This window comes from Pocillopora damicornis, chromosome 3, assembly GCF_964200805.1.
Source record: "Pocillopora damicornis chromosome 3, jaPocDami1.2, whole genome shotgun sequence".
In the NCBI taxonomy this organism is placed as follows: domain Eukaryota; kingdom Metazoa; phylum Cnidaria; class Anthozoa; order Scleractinia; family Pocilloporidae; genus Pocillopora; species Pocillopora damicornis.
In genome coordinates this window covers 3,380,076-3,392,568 of record NC_142672.1, presented here as the reverse complement: position 1 = coordinate 3,392,568, position 12,493 = coordinate 3,380,076, and the positions used below count along the sequence as shown (strand labels likewise).

The window sequence follows — 12,493 nt, the reverse complement described above, 5'->3', positions numbered from 1 at the left end:
CGTCTTGATGATTTGCATTCTGTGCACTTTTTTACTAAAAAGGCGTCGCTCACAAAGGATGAAGGTCCCATCGAAAAGTTCACATAGCAATGAATTCCGCTAAAGGCGGTGCGACTCGGTCTTGCATGGCAAATTTGTTGAACAAAGCTAGAATTGTATTTTATTGCGTTCTCTATTCCTAGTAAAAAGATATTTCACACGTCCAATCAGTTTTAGAATTTACCTCAAAACTGCATGTTCTTATAAACGGCACGAAAAATGAAAGCCCCTTTACATGGTTAACCCTTTAAACAATAAGAGTGACTGGCATCAAATTTCTCCCTACAGTACCACCCCTGAATCACATGTTAAGGTTATGAGAATAAAAGAATGACCTCAAGAGTGACTAGTATCAAATTTCTCCCTACAGTACCACCCCTAAATCACATGTTAAGGTTATGAGAATAAAAGAGTGACCCCAAGAGTGACTAGTATCAAATTTCTCCCTACAGTACCACCCCTGAATCACATGTTAAGGTTATGAGAATAAAAGAGTGACGCCAAGAGTGACTAGTATCAAATTTCTCCCTACAGTACCACCCCTGAATCACATGTTAAGGTTATGAGAATAAAAGAATGACCTCAAGAGTGACTAGTATCAAATTTCTCCCTACAGTACCACCCCTAAATCACATGTTAAGGTTATGAGAATAAAAGAGTGACCCCAAGAGTGACTAGTATCAAATTTCTCCCTACAGTACCACCCCTGAATCACATGTTAAGGTTATGAGAATAAAAGAGTGACCCCAAGAGTGACTAGTATCAAATTTCTCCCTACAGTACCACCCCTGAATCACACGTTAAGGTTATGAGAATAGAGGAAACGATCACTAAAGAAAGAAGATTTAGATTGGTAAACAAATTCTCCTCGTCAGCACCTAGGAAACGTATAGAGAGCAGTATGGAGAATATGCATACTGGTTTTAGGGTGTAAAGGGTGTAATGATTGAAAAAGGTGAGAAATCGAATAGAATCTTTGCGATGCCCACGCGAGCCTTTGCCGTTTTTAATTTTGAGAGCAACTCAGTCAAAGCCATTGTGGCACCGTCATATGATACTCTAAAATACTATAATTTTTTCATGTGTAGCTTTAGCTGGTACTTCGCGAAAGTCTGTTCATCTGACTTTTGAATAACGGTTGTTCTGTAACCTCATCTTTTGAATTTCGTTATTACACATATGGTTTAGTTTTAGTGCTCCAGTTATTGCTTATAAAGTTAATAATCGTGTAAGGGTAGGTCACGCAATATTGGAAGTAGATAACAAAAGGTTGGAGTTCTCGCCTCTTAATTGACGAATTAAGACATACCATGAGGTATCTCTGGGGAGCCTTTGATTCTTGTCTTAGTTTTTTTACATTTTTCAAATTTTACTTGACCCCGCCAATGTTCTTCAGTTATGGAGATAAACAAAGTCAAGTATGAAATAAAAAATTAAAAATAAGATCCCAGTTTTCTATTAAAAAGGAAATCTTTGACGTTCTTATGAATATGATGAAGTTTGATTAAACACTTTCCAGTCGCGCGGTGCTGCAGAAGAACGTTTGGGACAAAATTACAGTCGTCATAATCATCAATCGGCATAAAGAACCCTCTATGACCCACTGCTATCACACCAATGGCATGAGCAAGCATTCCTACATAAACATCGTCCATCCTATACGGCTTAATTACATCAAACAGGGGAACAATGCACTCGATAACGTCATAGGTCATAACAAAGCCAGCCCCACTACAGAAATCTGGATAGTGAGTGTGGTTGTACTCTTCGTAGCTGACTTTCCATTTACCGTCTCGACGTACACGAGGATTATGATGAATTCGTCCCAGGAAAAGTCTCTTTTCTGGAGTTGATTCCTTTTGCAAAAAGAGAATTAAATCATCGGTATTAACCAGGATATCGTCGTCTGCTTTCAAAATGTAAGAAAAATTACAATATCGCGATGCCCACTCAAAGGCCATCATAATCTTAAAACTCTGTCTCCAGTAATTCTCGTAATAGTCCGCGCGAATCAAGTCTCCATAAACTTCGTCTTCCTTATCGACAAAACGTGAATGTGTTTGATCCTCTGTTTTCGCAATAAGAAAGTATGTCTTCCACTCTGGAGACACGTTATTATCAGTGCCCCATGTTTGACGAATTAGATTTCTTCTACCTTGGTTTGTAGGTGCAGATGACACTAAGATGAGAAGAAAATAGTTCCTTGAACATGATTTCGTTGTTATCAAAGTCGTTTTATGCCGTGGAGATTGTTTCCAAATTTTACAATCGTGGCTTGGTCCAGACTGACGGGGAATTGGAGCATCGGAAGGGAATCTTATTAGAGTACCACAAACGATGGTTGTTACCAAGGCAGCCAATGCCACAATAATGGTTCTAAACTTTCCTCTATGAATTTTCGATATGAAACAGACAAAACAGTATCTCAGTTTACGAAACATATCTGGAGTCTTTCACTGGTTACACGAAGCCACACCTCTAAAAAATCCGGGACCCCCTTACCTAAAAATAATTGGAATGTCATCAATGTGAGTTACTAGGCTGCAAAAGCAAAAACAAGGACAGCAGCAAAAAAAACAAGAAAACCTTTACCTAAGTGAAATTTCACTCCACCACGCTAATATCCTTTATATAGGGTGTAGGGTTGAATGTTTGAAAAGATGAACCCGATAACAGATCAATTTTGGACACAAAAAATACAGGAACACCCTTGATTCCCCCCCCCCCCCCACCCCTTACTTAAAACGAGTTTGAACTGACCAAGTGATGTCTTTAAGTGACTGTACAAGACGACAGCGAAATAAGTGATTATGTAACGGTTTCAAATGAGGCCCTGAGCTCTTGTATAAAGAATAATTTTCCAAGCTTTCACCGATCCACGAAATCATCACGGGTAGTAGTTGTTTTAAAATACAGCTTTATATATCTAAGTGAATTCACAAAAACATACGCAAAAATACAACAAACTTAAAGTCAATATCCGCACACAAACCTCTCAAACTTGAATACTTCCCCAACCGAAATGATCTAGTTCACTAGAAGGGATGCCACAAAGCATGGGTCTAACTCTAAATCAATGGACAGAGGCCAAAAAAATCCAGCCTCATAATAACTCAACCAAGATGTCCACTTCTCTGCAAAAAGCAAATCCCCCAAGAGTAATAAGTCAAAAACCTACCCTTCCCACCACCCGAGCTTTCCACACCGAGCCATTTGCAACCCACCCCTGGAGAGATTAGTGACTGGGCTGCATGCAGGCCCTACCCTTACCAAGTTGCATTCTTCTTCAAAGGATATGTTTGATGTGTTCGAGTAAACCGCAAATGAGAGAACGTTTGACGACGTAGCTTTCAAATCGATAACATTGTCGAAATGCAGAGGTGAGACCAAGAACAAGGATGAAACTAAACTCGATGAGATTCATCAAACGATGGTCAGTGTCGAAGATGAACCAGGAGGAGTCACGAGAGACGTTAGGAGTGTCTCACGATAGTCCACCATTTTGAAAACCGCGAGGGGCTTGGGGAGGGTTTACGGAATCCAATTAACACGACAGCATGACAGTGCCTACGGCCTTCCTTGAAGGAAGGCACAGTGGGCAAAAAATGAAACAATGCTCGCTCACTTTTGCCAATGTGATGGCCCCATACAATTAAGCCTCACACGCTTTGTTCTCCCATTATCTGCTGAATGATTTTGTCCAGTTTGTCTGGAGGTTCGCGGCAACATGGAAGTTCGCACGCCTAACAAAAGAAAGACTGTGATATCTATACTTTATAAGCTTTACAATGATATATTGTTGTTTCTTTTTCTATGGTTTCTTCAAAAGTAGTGCGCATAGGACGATTTTTCCGGAAGGCACCCTATTAGAGTGAATTCATATACAACCCCTTTGTTATATGCTAACTATTGCGTTAAATATCAAATACCTATCTGGCAGGTATGTCCACCAATTAATAGTATCGGCCTCAGAGGATTTTTTAGCATGGTGCAGCATTGATGATGCATATATGCTCATAATTAGCCTTTTTTCATGTAATTTAGTAGTATATATTACATTAGTATTAAGAGAACTTTGAGTGAGCAAAATATGGTAAAATGGCAATGTTCGTTTAGTTACAAAAAGATCCCCCAGGTTTTTTTAAAGGTAATATTAAGGACGTGTTGTTGCGTTCAAGTGGGTTTTTGTGCCTGCCGTGTCCTCTTTATAGGAAGGCCGTAGGCACTCGTAGCTACTACAATCGGACTGCTGCGCTCATATGAAATTATTTTTGTAATTTACAGATCTGCGTGACCCGGAAACTAATGCTTTTTTGAAATATTACGAAACAATAAATAAATAAATAAATATTTTTAAAGTCATCATTTTACGGTCATTCGGGGAATTCCGGGTATTCCGGGTATTCAGGTTCCGGTTCCGAATTCTGGCATTCCATATTTTCCAACCTGCCAAAATACATGTAGTTGGGACAGCGGGGCGCGAGAATAGAGATGGCATGTTTGTCGAGAATTAGATTTACATTACATTAATTCCGAAATGAATAAGTCGATGCTGTCTCTTAAAATTTTAAATTCTGTTCTGCCGCCTTTACAACATGGCCGCCCCGAGAAAGCTAGGGGAATTACTATATCACGGGCGACGAGTGGGGGATGAAGAAAAGACCGAAGTACGAGTGGTCAGCGGGGAAACAAATTTAATACTTCATATCAGTTATAGTTGCGGAAAACAATAGTGTTGTAAAGCCGAAATATCAACAGTATACTTCGCTAAATAAAATGTTAAGCAATTTTTCAAAAGTGTTGATGGCACATATATCTTTTACTGCTGTAATAAACAATAGAGGCATCGGAAAAGGCTACCATTGAGGTAGAACTGGGAACCAGATTTGTTTATAATCAGCAGGTACACACGATTTTCTCGGTTGGATACGAGGCGGGTGTGATGGAGTCTGCTGCTACTTATAACCATGCATAGGGAAGAAAAAAATATTAAACAAGCCAGACAAAAAGCAAGCGCTCGTTGTTCGCATTAAAGGAAAAAGGCCTTCTCCGTCAGAACGCCATTAAAGCGAATACTGAAATTTGCATACACTGTCGTCAATAGTTGATGGAACAAAGCGAATGTACTCATTGACTTTCAAAGTCGGTTTAAGGTTCATAAAAAAGGCTCGTTTGCCTAGAACGCGGTTTTAATTGAACAACGGCTAAACTTTGTGTAGGAAACCAGCCCAAAGTGTTCTCCCAGCAATAACAACGACGAGCACGGTCTCAAATAGACTAAATGCCCGGCAGTCAAGAATTTTTATGCAACTCAGCAGGGCTTGAAATTGCGCCTAATACAGGCGCTAATGCGACTACATTTTTCACTTTGGCGACCAAATCCTGAAAATTAGTCGCCAAATTGGCGACTAGAATGTTTCATCATAACCTTACCTAAAGATATAGTGAATTAAAAAGATTTGCAAAGACAAATCCGCGGCAAACTTCCTCGTTAAGTTTGTTTCCAAAACGCAGCAGATGCATCTCGATCGATAACTAGACGCCATCTTGGATTTAGGTGAGCTTAAACATTGCATATCATCCATCCTAGTGTCCCCTTTGTAGCACGTTAAAGATCTTTTCCCTAACTTAATTTCTAGAACGATGACAGCGTAAAAAAAGGTTTTGTTTGTCTTTCAAAATGGCGACCGACTTTTTTTTAATTGGCTACCACTTTGGTGAATTTAGGAACCAAGAGGCTATCAGAAAAAAAAATTAATTTCACGCCCTGAACTTCCACCGAAAGGTTCTTTCAAACTTCTTAAGAGTATCTGACGTTTGTTAAGAAATGTCAAGCGACTCCAAAAATGCCGAACATTTAGTCTGTTTGAGACCATTTCCGGCTACCGGGCAGTTAGTCACTGCGTATTAAAAAAAATATCGCTCTTATTCAAGTGTAAATTACTCATTTCATCACATGAAATGCGATTTCTTCCCTCGCTAACTGCCGTAATGTAATAAGAAAAGCGAAACTTCCTAACTTTTAAACTGTGCTCATAATAGGAGGCCCGTTCATGATTAAAAAAAATCCACTAAAATACTTCCAGGATAGCGAAGTGAGACAATTTCATGCAGATGATGATGGACGCTCTTCAAAGCTGACGGTAAGTTGTGAAGCTGTCGATACAACAAGCTCTTTGACTCAGTGGCGGTAAGATCAGCCACAATTTTTAGTAGAAATTATTATTAAAAATCGACTTACCGTGGGGCGCTGATAGTTTCCTGTCCTATCTCAGGCGGCCCAAGCTTACGTCTCTAGAAGAAGCAAACGATTGATTCATGAAAGCGTCACGCGTTGTGTGACTCGGTACTAAGTTACGAGAGGAACTGTTGCGAATTTAAACAAAAATTCATAAGGAAATAGTATACGGAACGAAATATGGTCGATTTACAACGACAAATATTTCTAAATATGAACATTCTACACAGAAAATCAATATAACTTACTCACATCTTGTGTGTCCGTTGTATTTTCTGGCCATTTCTGCCGTTTTAAGGTTTTTTTGTTATCACTGTTATTCAATATAAGACGCGTGCGAGCAGTTGTTTCTAAACCGGCGAATCAATATGTATTAAATTTGTATCGTCTATCGATATTCGCGTTCTTCGATTTTGAACGTGTCGTTTTCGGCATCGTAGTCTCGACCTGCAGGTGGGCCTATTCGATACAGATGTCGTGCACATGCGCACGTAGTCGCAAATGAATATATGTTATTTGCCGGCTGGGAGGTCCGTGTGGTGAAAAACTGTGACCAAGGTCTTGAAAGTGCAGCCCGAGGCCGTAGGCTAAAAATATAAGCGCGTGAATGGAAATATATCAGGAGGGGGTGAGAAAATTAAAAACTAAAAAGTACAATAGAAGTATGAAAAGCTAAAAAATGGACAATAGAACAAAATCAAATTACAATAAGATAGAATATTGTCTTGGTAACGGTTAAGAGTTATTGTCTGCGCCAACAATAACTCTAAACCGTCACCAAGACAGGTCTTTGAAAAAATTAACAAGTGCTTGTTTATTCCAAATTGCACGAGAAAAATCATGTGATTATGTGTTAATAAAAAACATGGAAAAATACGAGATGGCTAATCATAATTAAGCTTAAGCAAAGCATGCGTATCGAGTTCAAAAATAATTTATTGAAACTGTGCGTTCGGTCAAAACAACCGCGTACGATCAAAACAATAATATGCAATGATATCTTCACATCTTTAAGGCGCAAAAGAGTTCAAAGTCTGGCTAAACAGTTTAAGGAATTGTCCAGTCTGTGTCCGAATCACTTTCAATGAAATGGAATCGTCGTTTCCGAGGTTTAACCATGTTTGTTTTTAATTTCGGCGTTGGATCGCTCGAGCAAAGTGTTAAGCTGGGTCCGCTCGTAATGTTCGATTTCCTTGGCCATTCCCTTCTCTAAACACCACTTTTTCCAAACCGACAACCAAAAAGCAGTGCTTTTTACAGTGTTTTCCTTGTTTGAGCTGTTTTTCAGCTGTGGTGGCGAAAGAAAACCTACTTAAAACGCCGCCTATTGTTTCGCTCGCAAATGTTCAAATTTTGATGCGACATCCAAGGCTCGCATTTGATTGGCTATCTGTGAGTTTCTTTGATTATTGACCAATCAGAATGTCTGATTTGTTACTTTCTTTGCATTGAATTAACTCTCTTCTGCACTGAATTACCTGAAAACTGCATTTATCTTAGCCAATCAGAACTGAGTAATTTTTCCATGTATATTATCAGTTTTTTAACAAAGCGGTCACAATCGTTCTTAAGAGAATTTCAAGCCTCTATGTGGTCTGATTTCCGCATATTAATATTTGTGTAGTCACCAAACAGATGAGAGATGAAACCACCACAAAAGTAAACAAATGGCCAGTCACGAAAGCAACTCTTCGCAGGTTCCTCACGTACTAAGCCAATAACAATATAAGGCACATCAGTGTGTGTACAACCCTGAACGTTGAAAACATACTAAGACGAAGGAACAGTTTTGGTTTCAGTCTGCATTTTTGTCAACAAAATGAACACACATCGGTTAAAACGATGAAACGTAAGGACCAAGTGCAAAGTTGTCAATTGTTTCTCGAATCTTGCGCGTGTTAAAGAAGAACTGAAGTCCGAATTGATGTAATTTTTTTCACCGTGTATCGTACATTTATGTATTATGGAACAAATTTCCGTAATTTTTTTCCTCGAACGACAGTTTTCATCCAGAAAACGAAGGGTTTTTGGTGATAATTGGCTCGATATTTGACCGTGGTACGTCGGCTTAGAACACGAATGTCAGCGGTTCATTTTGTAGCGTGTGACGTAGGTTATGGGGATGAAGGTAAACAAGGCAAGAAACAGACAAGTTGAATTCAGGACTGCGGCTTGCTTACGGGAAAGAATTTGTGGTTTTCCAGGGATAAAGATTGTTCAAGGTGAAGCATAAAAATGATTCAAGCGCCTCTCATATTAGAAAATTGGTCTTCTATCCAGGTATTGTGTAAGAGAAAAATATTTTGGCTTTCGTAACTCTGCCTCTGAAACGTGGTTTCATCTTCAGATCATTTGCGGCGCATCTCTTTTACTTGGCTTGACCTCGATGTTTTCGAAATAGGGTCTCCACTTTTATTTTGGTAAAATTTCCGCACAGCCCCATACTATTGTAAAACAAATCTGTTTTCCCAATGGCAATGTATTGTTTTAGTTATTGTTTTCTCTATTCAAGAACTGAATGCATAATGAAGTATGGGGCTGTGCAGAAATTTTACCTTTATTTTTCTTACAGACTGGTAATTTAAGATATTCATCTTCAATTCTGTTTCCCAGGCTTTGTTATTTACCTTTTATAACATTAGTTTGCAACGGTATGTACGATAACGCACGCTGTCAACAATTTCGCAAGAAGTCCAAAAAGAAATAAAGTGTTGAAATTCGTGTTGAACTTTGGTTTATAGGTTCTCTATAATGGGTTGAATTCTTTGCTTACACAAGAAGGGATATACAAATACAGAAGCCTGAGTTGTTTGAGTTTATTCTTCTATCTGTTCTTGGCGGTTGACTAACCCTTGCTGCTATATTTACTTCGATTACTTTCGAGCTAAAAAATGGTATACTGCGCGGCGTTCGATTGTAACAACGACTCGAGGTACACAACTGGTAATATCCTACCATTGCTTTCCGAGGGATGAAGCTCTACGATCACAGTGGCTGGCAAAGATCTCACGAGCGGATCTGGTCGTTTCGAAAAACTCCAGGCTGTGCTCAGAACATTTTACACCTGAGTGCTACGTACGAGACTTGAAAGCAGAAATTCTTGGTTTGAAACCCAGATCTACGCTAAAACCAGGTGCGATACCCACGTTTTTTTCGCATCGAATACCATCAAAAAGACTTCAACTATCATCAGAGAAGCGTTCAGAAGAGAAAGCCAGAAAAGAGGTGACTGAATCGTGAATTACTCTCTGGCAACTGGGTTGGGTTGTTGCAAACTCTTAGAGCTGCTCATCACTTATGCATGATTGATAAGAAAATTGAAAGGTGAATGCTGTTTGGGGGCAATAACAATTATATCTTAAGGGATATCACCCGAATAGGTTCCATAGAGAAACATTAAATTTTCACAGAAAAGTATTTCTTCTCCTTAAGCAAAACAATATTCTAGTTTCATGTTTTTTTTTCTGAGTAATCTTTGTACTTTGTCTCTCCTGAAAATTTTTGACCAGTAGGTAAGCAAAATTAAATTGTTTCAGAATGAAGTGATTATTCTTTAATTCTAGGAACATTTTACCTGTCCCTTGTTAACCAGCAGGTGAACAAAATTAGTACAAATAGACTATTTATAAATTGTGGATATTATTCTTTAGATAATGAATTTTTTTAACCTTCTTTACTTCTATGCAAATAAAAACTTAATACAACTGGAAATTTTAAGTTAAAACCACTGCAGACTTTCAACCAATGGAGGGCAGGGTCAGGTGTTATATTTTCCAAGAAAATCCCATTGAATCATTTGCTGTAACCATATGGTAGCATAGTTTATCCCCTATACCTACATTTTTCATTCTCTCAAAGGGTCACTAACCCATACCATAACAGAGTTAATATTTTTTCTGTTATAGTATATAGCCTCTGTAACTGCACAACCTAGTTAAGGAATTGAAGAGCATGCAGCTTCAGCTTTAGAACAGCCTGCACCTTTTGATGTTGTGAATTATGGAGCAAGTACATCAACCTCAGACAGCCCATCATATCCATTCCAAGATGATTTAGAGCCTGAAAGCACATTGGTTGAGTCACAAGCAGTGCAGGTGAATTTGCCAAACAAGGGTGTGGATTTTGGAATCCAAGGCAATCTGCGTGGTCTCCATTTAATGATGAAATGTACTGGCACTGAAGTCGAGGTTGATGTTTCAGAAAGCAGCACCCAGACTGAAGAGGTATTTCTTCCTGAAATTGAAGATAACAAGGAAGAAGCAACTGAAGCTACTGCTCCCCTAGAAGTCTCTCCAAGAAAAGATGGCATCTACCTTCCCACAAAACAGGAAGATTCAGATGATTCGAACATGTCAGGCTCAGACAACGAACACCAAGGAGAAATAAAATGCGAAAAGCCACAGGATGATACCAAATACATTGTATTTAAACAAGAGCTATTTAAATTGTTTAAGTATTGTCCTGAGTGTGGTACAGCTGTGATTAAGAGGAACCAATCCACACAAGGAAGCCAACTGTTTGTCACCCTAGAATGTATGAATAATCATAAGTACTCCTGGCAAAGCCAGCCAATGCTTGAGGGGATGACAGCTGGAGATTTGTTGCTGTCAACATCTATTTTGCTCAGTGGCTCTACCTTTACAAAAGTAGCATATTTAGCAGATATCTTAAATTTGAAAAATTTCAGTGAGAAAACACTTGTAATCAATGAGTTCTGGTTTAAAGAACAAAATTCCACTTTTTCTGAGCTAGGGGGGGCGAGATCTGTGGCTTTCAGGGGGTGAGCGCTGTGACAGTCCTGGCCACAATGCAAAATATGGGACATATACTATGATTGATCAGAAAACTGATAAGATTGTTGACTTCAAGGTTGTTCAGGTCAGTGAAGAAAATTATAGCAATGCCATGGTTTAATGCCATAATGCCATAATTTCGACGCTTTTTTATTGAATTTAGTATTTATGAGATATACTTATTAAGATTTTGTTGTTATAATTTTAAATTATAGAATATTCCATATCTAGTTTTTTTTTTTTAACTCTTAACTTTATTGTGTTTGTGGAATACCTGTAAATTAGCTGGCGTGCTTTCACAGACCCCGATTTCGGTTCCATCTGTGAGAGCACACCATTATTGTAGCTAAGTGTATTTTCACAATAAACTCTTATTGTATTGTATTGTATTGTATGGAAAGAGAGGGTTTTAAACGCTGTATGGAAAACATTAATGAAAAAGAGGGGAAAATTATGGTTGTTGCAACTGACCATCCTGTGGGCATTTGGGCTGACATGAAAAGAAATTTCCCTGAAGTTGATCGATAGTGACATCTCATTTACATCTACATCTATATCTACTTTTATTAATTTAAAGTTGGCAAATTATGCACCAACATCACACCAACCAACTCGCGCGCAAAGAAAGAAGACTTGAAATTATATTAAGGCTTGAAATTATATTAAGAACGATTGTGATCAAGAAACGGGCAAGGAATATTCCACAATAGTGCAATTCAAAAATCAACCCTCAGGTATACACTACCCAGGAGTTTATGGAAGAGATTAAAAATAACCCTCAGGTATACACTACCCAGGAGGGTATAGAAGAGATTAAAAATAACCCTCGGGTATACACTACCCAAGAGGGTATAGAAGAGATTAAAAGTAACCCTCCGGTATACACTACCCAAGAGGGTAAAGAAGAGATTAAAAATCAACCCTCAGGTATACACTACCCAGGAGTTTATGGAGGAGATTAAAAATAACCCTCAGGTATACACTACCCAAGAGGGTATAGAAGAGATTAAAAATCAACCCTCAGGTATACACTACCCAGGAGGGTATAGAAGAGATTAAAAATAACCCTCGGGTATACACTACTCAAGAGGGTATAGAAGATATTAAAAATAACCCTCCAGTATACACTACCCAGGAGGGTATAGAAGAGATGAAAAGAAACCCTCAGGTATACACTATCTTAGTAGGTATAGAAGATATTAAAAATAACCCTCAGGTATACACTACCCAAGAGGATTTAGAAGGTATTAAAAATGACTCTCAGCTGTACACTACCCAAGAGGATATAGGAGAGATTAAAAATCAACCTTCAGGTATTCACTACCCAGGAGGGTATAGAAGATATTAAAAATAACCCTCCGGTATACACTACCCAGGAGGGTATAGAAGAAATTAAAAATAACCGTCAGGTTTACACTACCCA

General features: G+C 38.6%; 1 protein-coding gene across 7 annotated transcripts; it reads right to left on the bottom strand.

Annotated features, from left to right (window-relative positions):
- Positions 1–1,008: 1,008 nt before the first annotated feature.
- LOC113666195 (beta-1,3-galactosyltransferase 5) lies at positions 1,009–6,738 on the bottom strand. 7 transcript variants are annotated; one of them, XM_089200918.1, is made up of 4 exons: positions 6,530–6,667; positions 6,281–6,333; positions 3,665–3,782; positions 1,009–2,541 (listed from the first exon to the last, which is right to left on the bottom strand). In XM_089200918.1, exon 4 carries the CDS (start codon positions 2,478–2,480, stop codon positions 1,473–1,475), a length of 1,008 nt encoding a protein of 335 aa, XP_089057044.1. In that variant the 5' UTR covers positions 2,481–2,541; positions 3,665–3,782; positions 6,281–6,333; positions 6,530–6,667; the 3' UTR covers positions 1,009–1,472. The 7 variants fall into 7 exon arrangements, with proteins under 7 accessions (XP_089057044.1, XP_089057045.1, XP_089057041.1 ...); XM_089200919.1 differs by having other exon boundaries at positions 6,526–6,646; XM_089200915.1 differs by lacking the exon at positions 3,665–3,782 and having other exon boundaries at positions 6,530–6,738.
- Between the last annotated feature and the right edge of the window lie 5,755 nt (positions 6,739–12,493).